Genomic DNA, 21,804 nt, shown 5'->3' with positions numbered 1-21,804 from the left:
AAGGTAATCATAGAATCCTAAATTTATTTAAACATATTAACCGTCTAAATTAATAAAAATTTAAATAATTAATTGTTGTAGTCTTGTAGATCGCGACTGACTGCGACATATATACATAATACAGGACAGTCATTGTCATTGATGTATTGTTGCACTCAATGCCGTAGGTACCACTATATGCCATGTATTACTTACGTGAAGAATCTTTACTGCTCAGGATGGCCGATTTATTTGCGGTCCATATTCCCATAAAAGCTCAATATTACTTCTATCAGAGAAAAGCATGTGACAATCCAAATTATTTCAAAAGTCTGCCAGGGGTTCGACCCCCTAACCTCCCACTGAATACTGTCGTTTCCCCCCACCCCCCCAAACATGTGTATTTTAGTTACTTATTAAATTCAACATGTAGCAAAAAAAAAAAAAATGCTAATTTTGACATTAAATTAATAATGAGATCAATTTAAAACTTAATCGAGCAATATTTAAGGACTTTATTTTTTAAATTAAAAATTAAAGGGCTAAATCAAAATCGGATGAAAACTAAATAGTATAACAACATAAATTGACAGCTACAACCACGTGTGAGGAGCATATCGGGTGAAGCTAATAAGGTGCGGAAAGGTCAAGTGCTCTGTCTTCTCAGCTCCCACTTCATAAGTATAGTAGCTTTGTAGCAGGAGCAGTGCCGAGAAATTAGGCGCAGAGAGAGAGAGAGAGAGAGAGAGAGAGAGAGAGAGAGCCGCATCTTTTCCTACTTCAAATGTTTTTCGGGAAACTGCTTTTATATATGCAGAAGGATTTGGCTCAGCTGCTTAAAAAGGCTACCAACTTTAAGGCCAAACAAAGATTGCCATGGCAGAGATGAAGATCTTTCTTCGCTGAACCACCCAAAGGTACGAACTCTCTCTCTCTCTCTGGCGCTATGATCCTATTTTCGGATCTTTGTTTTCTTGTTCACATGGTCATAAATGCTTGTTAAATAGAAGGATTTGTATTTGGTTGTGTTAATTTGTGTTTGTAGAGAGTTTTTCTTTTTCTTTTCTCTCTTATAGTAAGTTCTATGCCTAATTATTTTTGTTAAATTGCTATTTATTTTAAAATTTTATATTAATAAAAAAATTAATTTTTAATAATTACAATTTTTATTTTATTTTATTTTATTTTTAAATTTTTTTCTAACAGAACTACTCTGTTACACGAATTTACAAGGTAGAACCCATGCTCGCGTAGAGTCATCATTTTTTGGAACAGAACAAAATAATACTCCTTTTTTTTTTTTTAAGCAATACAAGGAAGGAAGAAAGGGTAGGGACAAATAACATATACTCCCCTTTGATAATTTAAGGTTGGCAATTGTGATTGCCATGTTGGTTCCAATTGATCTGGTCGACCTGCCATTTTGCTTAGATCAACCCGAACCAGACACGATTAGTTAAATAGGCTGGGCGGGTCATCCGTCGGATTGGCATGTCAACCTGTTTAGTTTATTAGGTCAAAAACGTGTTATAAACGAGTTGGCGAGCCAACTTGCGGGTTGACCCGTTTCACACGTTTATAAACGGGTCAATTAGTTTAATCTAAACTCAAACTCTATAACTTCGTATCGTATTCATATCGAATTCATGAATTGTGTGAAAAATTGTCAATTCTATTTGACATAATAATAATAAGAAGAGCTAGTAGGTCGGTTACATCGGATGCTATTGTTTATTTTTATTTTTAAAATTAAAAAAAAAAAAAAAAATTGTTGTTATACTTAATTTGAAGGAGAATTATGTAATAAAAACTAGAAAAGTAGTCCAGCACGCTACGCAGGTATGGAAGTCCCAAGGTACCCGAAGTGATAAGGTCTGCCATTACCACATTGAAAAACTCATAAAGTTGTCTATACTCCTTATCGTTTATAATTTTCTATTCCCCACCACACATGCAGGGCGGGGACCAGATTTTTTTTTTTTTTGTGCAGAAAATTTGAATTTACGTAAATAAATAAACATATAAATATATACAATATTTATGTAAAATAAAAATAGAGAAATATTAAATGTAATTTTATACTAAATCGTAACTTATAAGTATTATATATAAAAATCAATTTTTATTCACAACATAGAAATATTAATGTGAAATAATATAAAAATTACCGGTGACAAGATTCCGTCACTAACTGGTAGGATTTCGACCACTTTCATCGGATTCCGGCTACTGTTGCCGGCTTTCCAGGATAAAGTTCGGCCCGGACAGTTTCGTTAGAATTTGGGTTGGCCACAGTCTAACAAAGGTGGCCGGAAGCCGATCGTTTTTTGCTGGAATCTGACCATTCTGGTTTTTGAAATCTGGGCTGACCGGATTCTGGCGAAGGTGGTTGGAATCTGGTGACAATGACCGGACGTTGTTGGATTCTGGCACTGTCCAGATTTCGATGGTGGTTGACTGCTTGAACGTGAAACTTGACTACATCGTTTAAAAGATAATCGAATATGTTTGCCGTCTGAAAAAAATATTTTTTCAGAATTTATTAAGTGTTTTTGGTCAAACAAAAATTATTTTTTGGTTAATTATCAAATATAAAAAAATGTTAAAATTATTTTACGCCAAAACAAACGAATGATTAATTTTCTTTGAATGAGTTAGCTTTTCTAAAAGAACTTTTCTCTTTTTTTTTTTTTCTTTTTTTTTTTTGGGGGGGGGCAAAATAAAAAGCTTTAAGAGCACTCCCAATGGATTATCTATTTGTAACTTTAAGTTAGAATAGATAATAAAAGTGTTAAAAAGAGACTCCATCAGCTTATGTATTCCAACTCTATAATAGATTTTCCTTAATTCCATAAATAATGGAACTCTACATGTAGAGTTATACTATTCACTTATCTATTTTTTTTATTCTTTATCTTCACTTTTTTAGCTTTGCTTTTTTCCTTTTTCCCTCCACCACTCCACGGTTCTTTTTTTTTTTTTCTTCCTTTATAGTGGAGATTTAAGAATAAGTGTGCAAAGTAGTGGAGTTATAAAGCGGGACCCACGTGAAAAAAAAATACTATAATGAAATAAATAAATTAAAAATAATAAAAAAATAATATAGAGTTAAGAATAGATAATCGGATGTATAGTGCATTTAAAATTCATTAGCTAAACTAGATAAAATAGATTTTGATTAGCTATTCTAGATTGAAAAATACATAAACCATTGAGAATGCTCTAAGACCCATGGAAAAACAAAGGAGGCCGAATAAGATGGCCTCATCCGCAAGATTAGGCCCTGAAAATTTCGTGCGGTGCTGACTTTTGTGGATGTGTGGTCCATTTCTTTGGAGCAGAGTTGTGAGCCTCGTATTAAACATTCGACATTGCCAGACGAGGAAACTGTGCTTTTGTACCGAGTCTACCGACAGTGGTACACAGTTTCTTTCCTCTTTCTTGTCGGGTTTTTCGGTCATGGAAGTACGATTTGACACATGTGATACGCCTTTGAATCTCGATTGTAAGTTTCTTTCCCGTGATTAAAGTAGCTCAACAGTCAAGACCTACCCAAAAAAAAAAAGTTATTCAAAAAAAAAAATTTATTTTAGCTGATATTTTTTCTAAAATTTGGGTGTATTTGGCTCAGGTATGGTGAAAATATGAATGTGAATGCTTTTATTACTTTTAAATATTTGTATTTATATTATATAATTATTATCTGTATCCATGCGATTATTATGGTTAGTATCCGCTATTCGCATATGAGGTAATGAACGTTTTAAATTATTATTTTAATTTATATGTAAAATTAAATAATGCAATTGTTATGTATAAAGTTTAAATAAATTAAGATTTAACTTGTTACATAATTTATTATTATTAGTCTGAAAGATGATAATAATAATAATAATAATAATAATAATAATAATAATAATAATAATAATAATGGTGGTTAGATAAGATCTAAAGTGTCACTTTTCGTAGCATAATTACCCATCAGCCAGATAAGATCTAAAGTGTCACTTTCGTAGCATAATTACCCATCAGCCATCCTTGATCACATGGAATCCAATGAATGCCTGGATGACTCTAGGAGGTCTGGTGGGGTCCAAGGTTATTGTGTATGATGATGGCAATTAGGATATGGTTCATGGTTTCTTTTCTTTGAACATATTTAAGAGAAGAGAAATGTTACTTTCTGTTTTTATTTATTTATTTATTATTATTTTTAAGTGATTGATATTGAAATCATTTAAAACATGACATGTGGCATAGATGAGATAAATAGGTGTGAAAAGTAGTATTATTACTACATATTATATCCCATTTGGCAATGAATCAGTCTTTGTTAAAAATAAATCAAATGACTGATAAACGTTGTACACCAACTCAATAAAATATAGATGAAATGTGAGTATAGAAAGCATTACTCATTTTATTTAGGCACAAGGTGGATTAGGGTCTCCGGAAATTGTTACTCCAATAATGCAATTGGGTAGGCAAATGAAAGTGGCCACTCAGTGAGGCCCACGTACTCGAGCAAATCTCAAGCATTCGAGTAGATGAGCCCATTGAAAACTCCTCATAATTACAGTCCAATAAGTTGTAATTTGAACAGATAATTGACGCTAATCCCGCTCTAACCATTTTTATTATGAGCTGAATAAATGCCGCAAGTTAAATAGACACAAACTAAATGCTAAATTGTCTCTTAAGTGATTGCGATGCCTCCATGCCCACTTGGTCAATGGTTACTTGATTAGGTGATATCCACTATTTTTGTTGCTTGTGTGATATCATAGCATCATTGTGGGTCTAATAATTTCCATAGCGTCAACTTTTGTCTTCTGCCTATAATTCACTTCTGATATATTTAGTAATTAGAATTTAATCATTAACAGTTTTTAAAAAATAATTAAAAATCAATATTACCTTTTATTCTCAATAAATCAATCTTTTTTCATTTTTTTTTTCTCTCTATTTTCATTTTATTGCATTGGTTAAATAAAATAGTTGAAATTTTCATAAACTTTCAAGTAACATTTCTATTTTTAATGATGCTATAACATATAATCTCATAAATGTTCGTTAATAGTAAATTAGACTACAAACATTCATACTAAGTAATATTAGAAATTATATTTTTATTTCATGACACTGATTGTTGATGTGACAATCCCAATTAATTGTTGAATTAATCATTATTTTTTTTAAAAAAAAAAGATTAATTAAAACTACCACGTCAATATTGTGAGATAATTATAAGATAAACTCCAAGTATTTTCATTTACTAGTTGAGGTAACTCGTATAGAACAAAACCTTCATACGGATTAGTTGTCATCATAAACTGTTTTAATAGAATAGGGAAATGCTTGCCTTACAACTCTCACCCAACTCCTACACAACTCCCGCTCACATGTGTGTGTGACCCACATGCATGGAACCCATGCACATGTGAGTGAGGGTTGTGTGAAAGTTGGGTGGGGGTTGTGAGTGTTTCATCTCCCAATAAAATAACAGTTTTTAAGCCTTACAAGTAAATAAAATAATAATAATAATAATAAAAAAGTTTAAGCAGTATCTAGTCTCGTAGATACTAATTTTTATGTTATTTTATATATGAAATCTTACTTATTTTCATCTTTCACAAAAACCCTTTAAGATTCACTAAAAGTTATATATATATATAAACCTACATAATGTGGGAAGAATTAAAATTCACATTGGTCTATATTATAATTAGTATTTCATTTTAAGAATTTTCAGTTAACCTTTTATTTTTTGTTTTTAACTTTAAGAATTTTCCACACCACCAAAATATATATATATATATATATATATATATATATATATATATATATATATATATATATATATATATATATATATATATATATATATATATATATTTTGTGGGTCCAATGCCTTTGCCAGATCTGGGAACTCCCCCACCACCCGCCACTCAACACCAAAATCACCGGCTAGGCGGCTACCCAATAGGATCCCCAAATTCAGACAAAGGCATAACAAAATAAGAAACTAAATAAAGAAGAATAATAATAAAAAGTAGAAGCAGTGGGTCCCTTTTTCGAGCCGCCCTGTCGGCCTAGTGCTCGATCGTAATTGCTCTTCCGTTGTTTCCCACAGCTACAAAGTATTTCTGTTAATGATGAGTAATTATCCTTAATTATTAGTTGTTAGTGATAAATTAATCTCAAAGTCAAAGCATGAAAAGGATTCGTCATCTCTTCATCGTAGTTGTTGTTTGAATTTGTACGTTTTTCTTTTGGACAACGTTTGTGAATAGAACAGACTTAACTTATTTTAAACAAAATAAAGACGGAAGGTTCACCAAATTTACAAATATCCGAATTACGTATAAATCAAACAACATATTTGAAAGAATCCCGTCCTAACAAATAAAAAAAAACTACCGTTATTTGGAGTTAAATTTAAGAATGTTCCATGTGATTTTAATGTTTATTAAAATATTCATTAAGTTTTTAAACAATAATAAAATTAGTCGTAAATCGTTGAATATTTTGAGCCGTACAAAAAAGGGTGTTTACGCGTTGTCACGTCTACATATTGGAACCCAACCAGACTTGCCGCCTTAATTACTTTTCTTGGAACACTCATAATTGCTCTTGCTTTCTTTTGTTTCACACTATTTTTGGTGAATGATGATTAATTATCGTTAATTACTGATAAATTTATTTTAAAATCAGAGCACGGGAAACTACCGTTATTTGGCAGTAAAGGTGGTTAGCACTCTTTCCTTCTTTCTTTCTTTGTCTTCAATCCTCTCTTTCTCAGTTGCAAGCTTTGCTACATTCTTCTTCTTCTTCTTAGTACCAGTTTGTTGTCAATCTCTGTCTTCACAGACATGAAGCAACGTTCAAAGTACAACACAGAGGTACTGCTATTACTACTATATCTTGATGTGAACGGGTTTTTCGTTTTTGTGTTTGCTATTTTTTTTTTTTTTTTTTTTTTTGGATTTTTTGGGTTTGGATAAAGATGTTGAGGGAAAACTTGCAGAGGAATAGGGCTGAAATATATTGTTTGGGTTGGTGGTGCGTACAGTTCTTCTGGCCCAGAGTGGTGATTCGCAAATGGCTCAACATCAGCACCGACGACTCCGAATTCAGCGCCGACGAAGATGACTTCAATGAAAATTCCGGTTCCGATTCCGATTCCGAGGCTGAAGGTCTCCTAAACCTCGCTCTTTTCTTTTACAATCTTCATCTTTTTTTATTTATTTTTATTTTATTTTTTATTGGTTTATGTGGATGTTATTGGTAGAATAGGATAGTATTGTATTTAGTTTAGGGATTTGCTTTGAGTTTTGAGGAGTCCCATTTGAGGTTTGAGTCAGACTATCAAGTGGGTGTTTGCAGGATTCAGTCAAAGGGGAAGAGAATTTCGGTGTAGGGGCAACAAAGGGGATGATGCTCAGGTTGATCCTAATGGTAATGTTTCAAGTACAGAGTTTGAATGTTTTGTATTTTGGTTCAGTGCGGTTGGTTTGTTAGATTTTCATGAATTTTCAGTGGTTTCTTGAAATTGAAGCAATACTTGTGTTGGTGATGACATTTAATTCTTGAATTAAGATCATTAATCCTTTGTGTGGTTGTGTTTAGTTGGAATTTATTAGAATTTCCAATTTTGTCGAATTTGAGAATTTTGATTTTACAAGTGGAACTTCTCTGTGGAGTTGGGTTGAAGGAGTTGAACTATTTGCGTTGGAAATTGATTCTCCAATGCTGACCAATTGGAGCCTAGCGTGTTTCATGTGTCAATAGAAGATTCCTTGATATCATAATCACCCATGCTTCTTGTATTGCCATTAGTTTATTCCATTGAAAATGGATAAAAGAAGGCAGCTATATTAAATTATTAACTGAAGCTAGGTACTAATGCATTAGCATTTCTTTGTTAAAAAAGTTGGAGACTGTTTCAAACTATGACTGGCCTTTTTCTGGATGGTTCTTGTGATTGGTTATTGTGGTCCTCTTCCAGTTCATTTTAGTTAATGCAATTATTAGGAGATATTAGAATGAGTTTATATTTCCGGAGAGGGTAGAGAGTTTGGCCCCACATGAAAGTGGAATCATCCTGTCATTCCGGTGGGATTAGATATGAGTCAGTTTGAACTTAATTGCATTATCTTTTTGGCGAATGACTCCATTTTTTTTATCCAACAAACTGGTTGTTTCAAGTCAAAGTAAAGTATTTAATTCTTATAGTTCTCCAGCATAACACCCTTTTTTTTTTGTTGTCAAATTTTTGGAAATTCTGGTTAGTGGCGCACTGTACAGACATGAAATAATGCTGCTTCATCTCAAATGTCATATGTATTTTCAGTTCTAATATTCTCCTTTCTGGATGCCTTTTTTTTATCCTTGTTTCTGTTGGGATAAGTTTTGTTATATTGCTTTTATTAATCTGTAGGCTAACTTCTTCCCCCCCATCTTTTTTTTTTTCTTTCCTTTGGACTTCAGATTCTTTCTCAAGGTTAAAAAGAAGAAGAAAATCAGAGACTTTTAGGGCACAGTATATAAACACGGAGGAACTCAGGTATGGTAGTGCCTAACATAAGAATAAACACTAGTTGCACTGATTCTGGAAAGGACCAAAAGTGATGGTCTATCAGTTAGTCAGTTATTCTTATCCTGCTGCTTTTTTGTCCTAGAATATGTGCTGGGACTTGGAATGTTGGAGGGAAACTTCCACCTGATGACCTAGATATTGATGATTGGCTAGATACCAATGAGCCAGCTGATATCTATGTGCTTGGGTGAGTGATTATTTCAAAATTTCCCTTGGTTACTTATTTTTCATTTAGATACAACATGGTGCTTATTTCATACGATTTTAGCCCATGATTTGTGCTATTCTGCATTTAATTTGTGATATATGTGAAAAAATTTAGTGGATCTTCTCTGTTTAGAACAATTTGTACTGTACCAGTCTCTGTTCTTTATATCCGGGATAGTCCTTCTTTGAATTCTTGAAGCATGACTTGTGCTTTATGTTTACAGCCTTCAGGAGATTGTGCCATTAAATGCTGGGAATGTCTTTGGAGCTGAAGATGGCCGCCCAGTTCCAAGGTGGGAAAACATTATTCGTGAAACACTGAATCGGATTCAGCCTAAGGCAACCAAGATAAAATGCTTTAGTGATCCCCCATCTCCATCAAAGTTTAAGCCATCTGATGATGCCCCAGATATAGAAGAGGAGATGTTGCTTGAAAGTGATAGTGATGTAGGTGAGGAAGTTCACCCATTCGATGAAGAACAAAATGTTTTTGATGAAAGTGAGGATAGACCAATCACAGAGAAAAATGCGTATGTGAATTCTGGAGTTTTAGACTCTTCTCGAAGTGCCAAATTAGACATGCCAAGTGAACAAGAGTTAGAGAGGCAATTTTCTTCTCAAAAGAAGTTGGATAGGTTAAATTGTTTACGGACAGAAGATCCAGAAGATGTGGAAGCATTAGTTGCTCGAAGCAGTGGCAAATTAACCAAAATGCTTAGTGGGTCTGAAAGGATTGGTTTGAGCTGGCCAGAACGTCCACTAAACTTGCTATATCAACGTGTATTAGAGCGACCGAATTCCTTTACATTAAATAAATCTTTTAAAGCATCCAAGTCTTTCGGACCATATAGGTCTTTCAAGTTAACTTCAAATGAAGTTACGTCACAGATAGCATTGCTTGCAGAAATTGACCTCGAATTACTCTTGAAGAGGAAACGAAGATCATCATTTGTAAGGATAGTAAGTAAACAGATGGTTGGGATTTTCCTCACTATTTGGGTTCGCAGGAGCTTGCGTAGACATATTCACAACTTAAAGGTGTCTACTGTAGGTGTTGGTGTGATGGGCTACATTGGTAACAAGGTTTGCTTCTTTTCCTTATGTTTGTTTACATTGTTGGAAATTCGTTTTGACTGTTATGATTGATTTATTAAAGTTTCATTATGAGATACACACATTTTGTTATATATATATTTTTTTAATTTGTTTCTTTTCTAGATCTCCTCTGTCATGCTTTATGTTTTTACTTGCATTGCTTTCAAATATGACGTTTTATCTTCTAGGCTACATACAACTTCTTTAGATTGAATCACTTATCTGCTGTCACTGAAAGCGTTATATCCTTGACACTACCTTTTTTGTTATTGAAGGCATCTGTGCATCCAAGGCCTATAGTGGATTTTCTGCTTTTAAGAAGAGATAGTCCCTTGTTTATGTTACAGTGCCTTTTAGATTATTTTCAATTTTGTCCAGCTGTACTAAGTTGAAGTATAGTTCACCGAAAATATGGTATGGATTGCCCAGAGTGCACTGTCATCAAAAGAGCAAAACTAGTACCACATTTGTAGGAGCTACTTTGAGTTGTACGTGTTGGGAACTGGTTTCCCTAGGCATTTAATTATTTTCATTCAGTATTCTTAGAATCCTGGGCTCCCCTATCATAAGCATCAGAAGGATCTTAGTGGATCCAGTTTATGAAGCAATATGTATCAAATAAAAATTGTCTTCACTTTTTATGTTTTTTTCCCTTTCCTTCTTTTTTCTTTTCTAAAATTTTTCCTCTGTTTCTTCTATCCTATAAGTTGGCAGCAGTTTTAAGTCACCGCTTGCAGAAGGTTTGATTTCATTATTGAAGTTGCTAAGAAGATTGGTTTAAGTATATTAGAATTGGTGCAGTGAAATCAATGAAGATCAGGAGATGTGAATTATAATCTCATATTAGAATCCATGGGGTTTTGGGGTTTGACAAGCACATAACACTTAAACTTTTTTATCTTTTAAGCGTGTTTTTTATTATTTGAAAACAACCCAGGTCCAATCTAAGAGATCATCCCTTTATTGTGAACCTTATAGAATACATATCTACTACTTGTTGAACAATTTTTGAAATTTTCTGGATGACTAAGACAGAACACATTGCAATCATTTCATGAGATGATTTGTTGAAATCAGGAGAAGAAAGCATATATGCATCAGTCACTTCTCTTATTCTATAGTAATCTTTCAGATTTCAAGACAGTTCTTCAATCTTCCAGGGATCAATATCTGTCAGCATGTCCATCTATCAGACGCTTTTTTGTTTTATATGCACTCACCTGACATCAGGCGAAAAGGATGGAGATGAATTAAAAAGAAATGCTGATGTGCGGGAAATACATCGGAGAACTCATTTTCATTCGCTTTCTGATATTGGGCTTCCCAGGAGCATCCTTGATCATGAGTGAGTAATATGACTTACTGTTGCCAGACTCTGAACTTATCTTTTTCTCTTATGTCCTGACAAGAGGTTTTTTTTTTTCCTATTGAATTATGATTGAAATACAGTTAGTTCTGTAGAGAAGGAAATCTTCATGTGCTTCGGTGATAGGTTCTATTTGTTCAGCTTTTAAGCTTATATTCATTTATGTGAAACATCTCTTCTGCTATATTATGCGCTAGCGATTATTAAGAGCTTAGCCTTGAGCTTGGCTCAGTAGGTAAATAAATAGGGTAGGGTTGTGGTAAGTCTTAGATTCAACTATTATGTATCAAAAAGGGGAAAAAAAAATTAGAACTCCTCAGTTTTAGAGTTTTTTGTTCCCATAATTTTATGTTCCAAGTGCATATTATTCTAGATGTTTGCCTTGCATTGCAGGCACAACGTGGTTGTTATATTTTGATTGCATCAGTTTCCATCTTTATTTTGAAGAAAGGTTCTTAAGGCTTTGTTATGCTTAAAATTAGAAACACAAACCCTCTTGTCTTTTCTATGTTAATTATCAGGAAAATTAACTTTTCGGAAGGTAGAGAGAGAGAGAGAGAGAGAGAGAGAGAGAGAGAGAGAGAGAGAGAGAGAGAGAGATGATGGGGTTGTAACAATATAAAAGTAAATTTTTATAGTTGATGGGGTTTAGTTATATAAAATTAATGAATAGAGAGCAAATGTGCTTGTTTACCAGAATAGCATAGACTAACATTTTATTTGAACATATGGGACTGCATATATCTTGCTTTTTTGTTTGTTTGTTTGTTTTTTTTTTTTTTTTGAAATATGCCATGCTTCTATGCATGACTATTATGAATAACAGCATGGTTTGAGGCATTTCCATTTAGTTCTTTCTAGAAGCTTCCCATGATTTTTGTATTATCAATCGGTGTGCATATCTATCATTGTATATTCTCGCAGTTCAATATACTCAAAAAGGATGTTTTCATAGATCTTAAAAGTTTGACGCTAATGATGGTTGAGCTACATTAATCTCTCTGTGCTCTAAAATTATTCCATTCATTTTGAATGTAGTGTTTTGTTTTGAATGTTACATTCATATCCATATTGACAAGAAGAAAAAAAATAGAATTTTATGCATAATTCTCATTATTTTTATTTTGAGACAAAGAAGTACTTTAAGTCCATGTACACCAAAAGGTTATACGCACATTGACACACACATAGGTATGGTAGAAAGATTTCCACTATGTCTCGAGATGTACTAACAAAATGAGAGAGTGGTGATGTTTGTGTCTAAACTAGGAGGAAAAAAGAAAAAAAGAAGAAAGAAAAAAGAAAAAGAAAGAGAAGCAATATGTTGTTGTAGCATTTTCTGCAATTAAGCTAGGAGTGGTAACAATTGAAACCCTTTAACTCCTGATAGAGATACGATGTGCTTTTCCCACTTACGTTGGCAGCAAGAACATTTTTTGTTTCAATTTAAATTATTTAATTTTATGATTCAAGGGTATTTTTGTAACTTCCTGATTTATAGATATGGACTATAGTTGAGTCCATTGGATTACATCACGGGTCTCTATGTTATTAGGTTTCACTAGTTATTTAGTTGGAACTTAGTGTTGAGAAGATGGAAAGTCGTTTGGCTGGTCGGAAACAGCTTTATTTGTCTAAGGGTGGTAGGATCACTCTGATTAAAAACACTATCTAACTTGCCAACTTATTATTTGTCTATGTTTCCCATTACTGTTGGTGTTGCTAATTGTATTGAAAAACTTCAAAAGGGAATTTTTGTGGGGTGGAGTGATGATGTATTTAAATTCCGTCTAGTAAGTTGTTAAAAGATTTGTACTCCGATGTCCTCAAGTGGGTTGGGGGTTAGAAATCTGCTTTTGTTTAACCAAGCTCTTTTGGGGAAATCCTTATGCCAAAGAAAGGGAGGCTATGTGGAGATCGATTGTGGATGTTAAATATGACAGTATGTGAGGAGGGTGGTGTTCTAATGCAGTTAGTGGGTCTTTCAAGGTCGGGGTGTGGAAAAATGTCAGGAGGGGATGGAGGGAATTATGTACGTTTGTTAGATTTGATGTGGGTGATGGGTCAAAAATCAGCTTTTGGCATGATGTGTGGTGCGGGGATCAGAGCTTGAAGGCTGCATTCCTAGAGTTGTTTAGTACATCTCGATTTAAGGAGGGTTTAGTGGCGGATCACTTGCAGGTTTTTAAAGACACCTTATAGTAGAACATCACCTACATTAGATCAATGCATGATTGGAAGGTAGAGTTGATTACCTCGTTTTTTAATCTTTTGTACTCTTCCGGTTGAGACGAGGTGGTGAGGATAAAATTTATTGGATCCCCTTCAAAAGACGGATGTTTGAGGTCATATCTTTTTACAATATGCTTATTCCCCCAACTTGCTCTCCCTTTCTTTGGAAGTGCATTTGAAGAAATAAGACTCATTCAGAATGACGTTCTTTATATGGACTGCAGATTTAGGAAATTTTTTAACTATGGATAACTTTAAAAAAAAAAGGCACGTCACTGTGGTTGGATCAGTGTTGTATGTGTAAGAGGAGTGTGAAAGTAGTTGACCATCTTTTGCTCCACTGTGAAGTAGCCAGGGACTTGTGGGTTTCGGTTTTCTGCCTTTTTGGGATTGAGTGGGTCATGCCCCCTTGATGGGTGGTGGAGTTGTTGACTTTTTGGAGACGTCAATTTAGAAGCCAATGCAATTTAGAAGTGTGAAAGTCGATTCCTCTGTGCATAATGTGGTGCATTTGGAGGGAACACAATGGTCGAAACTTCAAAGATCGTGAAAGGACGGTGATAGAGTTAAAAGCCATAGTGTTCAAAACGCTTTATGGATAGAGGGCTGCCTATAACAGTTCTCGTTTTTTTCTTTTTAATTTCTTGGAGTTTCTTGATTTGTGTTTTTCTTCAGCTTCTTGATTGGTATTTCTCTTGTAGACTTCCCGTGTACTTGGGTTACGCCCCTCAACGCATTTTTTGAGACTGAATTACTTACAAAAAAGTAAAAAATTCATAGAGTCTACATTCTATGAAGGTTATGATTATTAAAGGTTGATATATTATTAAAAAACAATTGAATAGAGAACAAATTTTATGAGAAATTTGCAGCAATAACTGCTCTTGAAGTTTGTGTGATGATACTTTCGCGAGATATAATGTTGCAGAAACCCTATGTTTGATTTTTAGAAAAAGTGAGTGTGATGCTAAATTATCTTCTCTTTGATTTCCAGGAAGTTTATCTGCCTTCAAATCCTAAGATACCTGAAATAAAACTCCTAAACCACCATCAATAAAATAGCTCCCAAATAACCCTAAAATACCAAAGTACTGTTCATGGGTTACCATTTACAGCCCAGAATAGCAACCTAGAAACTTGAGTTCTTTTCTTTGTTTCATTTCCAAAATCTATCATTTCCCTTAACCTGTTAGAAACCCTAAATTAATTAATATTTTTAGACTTTTTTCTTAAACCCTAGCCCTAGCTATCCTAGAACACTACAATAGACCTGCTGCCAGATAAAATCCTGCAACCATTCTTCTAGTTTGAAGAAACTAGCTTGAAGGTCCTTCAGAGCTTTCTGTCCCATGTCAATTTGGTGTAAGACCCTTGTCTTATGTCAATTTGATATTAGAGTGGGTTACGCAACTACGTTTTCACATCATAGGAGATCGTATGTGCCTACAATGACAAGAGCTAAAGATATGTCTTAGAGGAAAGATGCTTTAAGATAGACTTCAAGAGAGATTTTGTAACGAGATGGTTAGGTTTCACCAAGGTAATTTGTCAATGATTGATGATGCTAAAAGTTTGATGAACTAATATCAAGTGGTGAGTAGTTGAATGTGAACATATGATATTTTTTGGATTCAACAGTGGGCTCGGATCAGAAATTCAAAAGTTGTGTGCAATATTATGATCTAAGAAGTTCTTCATACGATTATCATGTGGGGAAGAATCAAGGGTTTTGAGATCTGACAATAAAGTGAGCTAAACTACAATGTGTAAGCTTAAACAGAGAGCTGAATTCAAGAGGGCCAAGACGGCGAGCTAAAAAATCAGAGTAACTTGAGTAAAAATTGAAAAGCAACAAAAGCAAGCAGAAAAGCCTAATAACATAGGAGACTTATGATTTAAACCAATGGGCTCAACTATGGCCCATACCCATAAATCTTAAAAGTACAAAAATACTCCTGGCTCGTAAAATTGAATAAAACTTGATTAAAATAAAACCATCTTCTTTGCTGTCTGCATCACTCATTCATATATTACAATAATCTGTGCGGAATCTTAAATAAGCTTTAGGCTTACTTTCAATTTCATTTTGCTGGTAGACTTCAGGAGTCACATCTGCCTTCTTCGAAAGTATTGATATAGTAACAATAATTTATTTTTCTGCAGAAGAATAATTTGGTTGGGTGATCTCAACTACCGCATAAACTTGTCATATGAGAAAACACGAGAACTTATCTCCAAAATGAGGTGGTCCGAGTTGGTTGAGAGTGACCAGGTATGTAATCAATTTCATGTGATAATCTGTATTATTGAAGGAATTAATATTAGTAGAGCACTCTAAACTATAGAGTGAACAGGCCTTACTTCACACGTTCTCCAATTGTGGTTCAAAAATAAGTATATTAGACATCAAGAATCTTGTAGAACTAGTAAAATGCAAAGTAATTGAGTATTTAATAATATTTGTCAAACCTTGTGAAAATTCCAGTATATTAGCTTATTCTGGAGACAGATATGGGAAAGATTTGTTAGACCTACTCCTCTTTCCTCCCATTGACATCAGTATGCACCCAAATACAAAAAAACAGAAGTTCATTTCTATAGACTGTCATTTTCTGATGACACTCGCTGTTAATTTCATTACATTTCAGCTTAATTTGATCATAAATTGAGAAATTGATTGCATTTTCCATTCACAGAAAGAGGAAGAGGAAAACTTGTAATGTTTGTATGAGAAATAATTTATTCATGGCTTCTGTCTGCAGTTACTTCTCCATTAACTTTAAAGTTCATATGCTAACATGCAAACTTAACTAAAGAAAACAATATTGCAACACCCTAGAAATTAATATGCAGTAATGCTTTTGGGTTCTATGGCTATATAACGGTTTGAAATCTCTGGATATAGTATTTGAAACTGAAGTTTCTAGTTAGTGATTATCCAGTTGGGCTTTTTTAGGTGATATATAACCACAAATTACAAAAAGATGTGTTAAGAAGAACAATCTGATCATAGTTTCTTGAATAGTGAGTATTTGTATTGCACTTGTTACTCTTTACCTTATAGTGAAACTTGAATTAGAAAACAGTAATAATGAAATGCACAACTTTGTTTCAATATTAATAGAATGAGATGCTAAGTAGAACCTTGTGGAATATAGTAATGGTTCGACTCATTGTCCATCCCTTATGTCAATAGACCTGTGTCTTTCATAGTTAATACTGCTCAGGCAATCAATAGTTTAGAGAATTCAGGTGGAAGTCAATGAAGCTATCATAAATGAAAGGTATTTGAAGCTGAAAGTTGTCAACTTCACTTAGATTGAATCCCAGTTATTCAAACACTATTGAATAATGTTAGTTCTATAGCAGATTGAGAAAAGCTTGAGGCCCTTTCTTGAAAAGTAAGGGTAATAAGTATACATGTACGGTATAAGGAGTTGTTAATAAAAAAAAATTTGTCCCACATGCATAATTATTTTCTTGAGTAGCATTGCACACATTCACGTGCATGAACATGTGTATCTATGTTCTTAATCTTTGAAATTCCGAATTTCTGAAATTGTCTTTTGAATTATCTGCAATTGCAAAGGGAAGTCAATTTTATCATTTAATATTAGATATAAAATAAGAAAATTGAAGTTATAGGATGCCGATTTCACTTTTAATTGCATGAGAAATGATATAAATATATCTCATAAACATCTCATTTTCAAATCCCCCATTGAAAATATGGGATCTACATTGTGTCTCACAAATTCAATTGTGAATTGAAAACTTGGTTGTATGGAGATGTGTAAAGGATATATGTGTATCATTTCACTAATTGCATTGACATCTCATTCTGACAGCTTGTACGGGAGCTTAGGAAAGGCCGTGCCTTTGATGGATGGTCTGAGGGTCCTTTAAATTTTCCACCGACATATAAATATGAGATCAATTCAGAGAAGTACTACAGAGAGGATCCAAAGGCTGGGAGGCGTACACCAGCATGGTATGCTTCTATTTGCCTAGTCCAAGGGCTTGATCCCTGCACCTGCTAATATTATGCTTATTTTGTTGCTAGCTCATCCTCAGAAAATGACTCTTTCATCATGTTGGAGACAAGTTGTGATTTAGAGTTGAATTAAACCTTTTCCATTAACTTCTTAATTTTGGTTAGTTTTCTCTGGCATTTTGTTGTACTTGCAGTGACTTTATAGGCTTCTCAGGTTGTTTACTTGTCTAATACAGATGCATCTTACCATTTACTTGCTTGTCTCTGTCGCTAGTGGTAATTTTTGTGATTTTCTGCTTGCTTGTCCCCAGAGGTGCTTAGTTGAGATCTAAAGAGATTTTGACTGCTGGTCAAGACAAAACATGATAGATTACTATATACCGTTTTGGCAAATCTGAGTTCTTTCAAAATGAATGTCCAATCCTCTCTTTTTTTCCGTGATAATTTGTAGTATTTACTCCTTTATTGTTTTAGGTTCAATTTAGCGTGCACTCTTGTTCCAGGTGTGATCGTATTCTTTCGCATGGTAAGGGAATGAGGCTACTGAGTTACAGAAGAACTGAGCTTAAACTTTCGGATCACCGACCTGTGATGGCCACATATATGGCTGAGGTTGAGGTGTTTTCTTCTAGGAAACTACAGAAGGCACTCACTTTCACAGACGCAGAGATTGAAAATGAGGACAATATTGCGGATATGGGTACTGATGTTGGAATGGGCCGCTTAAGATTGGAAGAGGTAAGCATTTTGCCATGTGTGTTAATTGCATACGGTCCAATTGGCTTTCTTTGTCAAGTTTAGAAAGAGTAGAGAGAAAAGAGAGAACAACGGAAGAGAAGAATCTTGATTAATCTGAAAATGAAAATGTAGTTACAGAGAATGAAAGGAAATTACAATATATAGCCTGAGAACTCGAGCTGTCTAAGCTAAACTGTTACAACCAGAAGATAACAAACATAACAACCTATCAACAATAAGTAACAGCTTAACTATAAATATCTTCTATCTCTGATATTCTTCTGAGCGGCAAGGCTTAACTAACTTATTCTGGGGAAACCTTTTAGTTCCAGCAAAGAATCCAGTTAGTCTTATTTTTTAAATAAAACAACCCCACATATATTAAATTTTCTTTTTACCAATCCTTAGCAGCAGTTAATGTCTATACGAACTCTGAAACTTTTTTAGATTATCTGCAGACCCACTATTGGTGGCTAATCTAGCAATCTTTATAAACCTTATGAACCTGTGGGCAGGCTTTGGCATGACTATTCAAATTTCTTTGACCATTACAAGGCTAGGTCTTAGAGCCGTTATCCAGTTGATCTCTAATTGGACCGACTCTGTTGTCTTTCATTTGGTGATCTGATGGGTTTGACCCTGCTAAGGCCAGATTGGTCACTTATCTCTAAGCTCAGACCAGGACTAAGCTTAAAAAATTAGGACATTGAGCTATATTATAGTGGCCATAGCTAAGCTTGCCTGTTATTTTCTTATGTATATTAATTTATTTTCTTGGGGTCCCAAAAGTGGGATACACAGTATGGAGGCCCTCCGCCAGCCTATAAAACTCAAGGATCTGATCATGCATCTATTGTAGGACACCACGAAGCTTTAACAACATGCTGGTTGGCACCTTTCAGGGTGCCAGTCTTCAACCCACCCAACCTGCACGTTTATCCTCTTTGTGCTTGAATATAAACAATGGTGTCGCTGATACTCAGCTGAAGTTCACCATTGGATCACATGCTCTCACTTATGTTATGCAGGTTAACCTCACACAAAATGCAAATTGATCTCTGAGGAGTTTCATATTATCCTTAGAGTCAATTGCAAATTAGTAGAGGTTCATCATGTTCAATCTATTCTAGTTTTTCTGTCACCATACTTGATGTACTTCTAATTAGATGTAAACTTTTCTTTCTTATGCAGGACATATCTCTAATTTAGAGTTAAGGGAGGATTTGACAACACTTTTGAGTGGCTCTGTGTGAGAGTTCCTGCAACTTGTGAAATTCTCAATGCTATAACTACACTTCACATGCATTCAATAGATTTCATTGATTTTCATTGATTTTTTATATTGCAGTCACGTTGTAAAGGTCTTATATATAGGGGTTTTTGACAATAGGTTCTAAAGAGCGTATTAGTTGTAAATATGGGTTTCTACATGTGGATTAGTTTATGTATTGTGTATTGAAATTGTACATCAGTGGAAAGCTTTCTCTAATTGTTTACAAAGTATATATATTGTAAAAATAATTGATGCATATTTTCATGAGATAGTGCTGCTATATTCAGATTTGTGTCTTAATTACCTTCCCATTTCAGATTCTTTTGTAAAATGAATTCCATTTGTTGTAATACTATGATATTCTATTCCTTTCATCTAACCCTTTTGTCTGTGCCAGACTGCCAGTGACTACATGCATTAAGGGTCATTATCCAGTGTTGATACTACAGATAAAAATGTGCAATTAGAATATAATTTTTTTTCTTTCTTTTCTTTTTAGGTTGGGATTGGTGAGGATATCACCAAAGATGACAGTGATCTCGACGCCATCGCTCTCCTAACACGGGTATTAAGCTTAGTACCTCAAACTCCTTCGATCAATAGCACGTCCATATTGGGTGAAAAAAAAAAAAAAAAAAAAAAAAAAGGAAAGGAAGCCAGGAGAAACGAACTTAAACCTTGGGCTCTGATACCATATTGTACTTTACATTTTGTTATGTCCTCACCAATCTCAACCTAAAAAGAAAAAGCTTTATGTTCTAATTGCACATCTTTATCTCTACTAGGATATCAAAATGAGAGCGGTGGGAGAGCCATTGATACAGTAGGGGGATGATCATCCATGTGAATCTATAACAAGTTCCATGACTGGAAAATGTTCCTTTGCTTTGCTACTTGCCACCTAGTGGTAGGCAACTTGAGATCCATTATTGCATATGAAGAATGTTCTCAAACTCTTTTCATCCTTGATGAATTTCACAGCCAATGGATGTCTTTATTTAATTATAAGGGGCAACTGACTAGACACCCACAAATGCTCGGCTTCTATTCATTTTCTCTTCTTGCTGAAAAGACCCAAACTGATGGGGCTTTTACTAGGGAAAGATCCAAGACATGCCCTAACCTTTTCCTATATTCATGTCACTAATTTTCTGGAAAAAAAAAGGTCTGCAATGCAAAAGTATTGCCGGGTGGCCGAACCATTCATTTTTGTTTCAAATGGGTAATTCTGTTAGAATATAAAATAAATTATTGAATTCATCCATTCTTAGAAGCTTAAGCTTTTAGGATAAGTTGTGATTTAATATGATATCAGAACAAATGTTCTGAGTTCGAATCTTATTTTCGTATTTCTTTTCTCATTTCAATTTAATATTTTACATATTATGCTTCACTTATTAATGGAGAATTTAAACTTACACGTGAAAGATCTTGATCCATAGATTACCAAAATCAAATTGTGGTTGCACTTAGGGCAAAACAAAGGTCGACCTTTGAATTTCGGTGGACAAATGAATACCTACGGGTTTTTTTTTTTTTTTTTTTTTTGAAGGAAATGAATACCTAATTACCTATGTTCCTTGCAAAGTCTTTAAATTTGAATTGCGATAAATTGAACAAAACATATTATTACTTTAAGATTTTTACGAACTTTATTAATATTTTTTTTTCTATGATCTTGTCCTTATCTATTGTTATTTTTTTATTCAACTCATTATAAATATAAAACTTCTGAGATTTATGATTATATCCTTCTTTGACTTGAGAATAAAAGTAATTTGACTGATTTTATTAAAAGTTTATTAATAAAAACAACAGAACCAACTTCTCACAATTGCAAACTTTGACCATATTGTAGAAATTAACATATATGCATAACTTTTTCTTTTTTTGACCAAAAAAAAAAAATTGTAAAATTAGTCCACGTGGTGGCACCAATTTGCAATAAGTTCTCTATAGTTGAAAAGGTAATTTAAAACTTCACGTGATAAGCATAAATGACAAATAACTCTTCATCTCGAACTTTCATTTGAAATTTTGACTGAAACTGTCGTTAAACCACCCCCAAATCCTTAGAGATGGCTCGGCTACCCCCTCTGGCCAATTTGTAGTGGTCTCACTACCTACTAGAATATTTTTTTTTATATATGTATTTATATTTTTTATTATATGGGGCACGTGTCATATTATTATTGTTGCTGATACTGCATTATGACGGGCTTTTATCAAAATTTTAAAAGGAAGTTTGGACTGAGGAGTTATTTTTCATTATACTTACATTAAAGAGTTTTAAGTCACTTTTTAAATCATATGTAGGACAA

General features: G+C 33.9%; 1 protein-coding gene across 12 annotated transcripts; it reads left to right on the top strand.

The window, feature by feature from the left end:
- Positions 1-673: 673 nt before the first annotated feature.
- On the top strand, positions 674-20,534 carry LOC133865487 (type IV inositol polyphosphate 5-phosphatase 3). 12 transcript variants are annotated; one of them, XM_062301903.1, is made up of 14 exons: positions 674-896; positions 6,694-6,726; positions 6,850-6,881; positions 7,007-7,175; positions 7,366-7,437; positions 8,470-8,545; positions 8,661-8,765; positions 9,010-9,868; positions 11,041-11,225; positions 15,642-15,750; positions 17,327-17,469; positions 17,976-18,210; positions 19,983-20,048; positions 20,269-20,534. In XM_062301903.1, exons 3-14 carry the CDS (start codon positions 6,852-6,854, stop codon positions 20,308-20,310), a joined length of 2,091 nt encoding a protein of 696 aa, XP_062157887.1. In that variant the 5' UTR covers positions 674-896; positions 6,694-6,726; positions 6,850-6,851; the 3' UTR covers positions 20,311-20,534. The 12 variants fall into 12 exon arrangements, 11 of the variants coding, with proteins under 11 accessions (XP_062157887.1, XP_062157885.1, XP_062157886.1 ...); XM_062301901.1 differs by having other exon boundaries at positions 6,824-6,881; XM_062301902.1 differs by having other exon boundaries at positions 6,818-6,881.
- Positions 20,535-21,804: the final 1,270 nt, after the last annotated feature.

Source organism: Alnus glutinosa, chromosome 4 (assembly GCF_958979055.1).
Source record: "Alnus glutinosa chromosome 4, dhAlnGlut1.1, whole genome shotgun sequence".
NCBI lineage: Eukaryota > Viridiplantae > Streptophyta > Magnoliopsida > Fagales > Betulaceae > Alnus > Alnus glutinosa.
The sequence above is the reverse complement of the archived record's forward strand: the minus strand, read 5'-3'. Positions and strand labels throughout refer to the sequence as shown.

Bases quoted from the DNA above. Each gene is read 5' to 3' on its own strand.
- LOC133865487 (XM_062301903.1), top strand. From the start codon at position 6,852: ATGAAGCAACGTTCAAAGTACAACACAGAG. The intron at 9,869-11,040 runs GTTTGCTTCTTT...TCAATCTTCCAG, and splicing joins TGGGCTACATTGGTAACAAG to GGATCAATATCTGTCAGCAT. The intron at 15,751-17,326 runs GTATGTAATCAA...TCATTCTGACAG, and splicing joins AGTTGGTTGAGAGTGACCAG to CTTGTACGGGAGCTTAGGAA.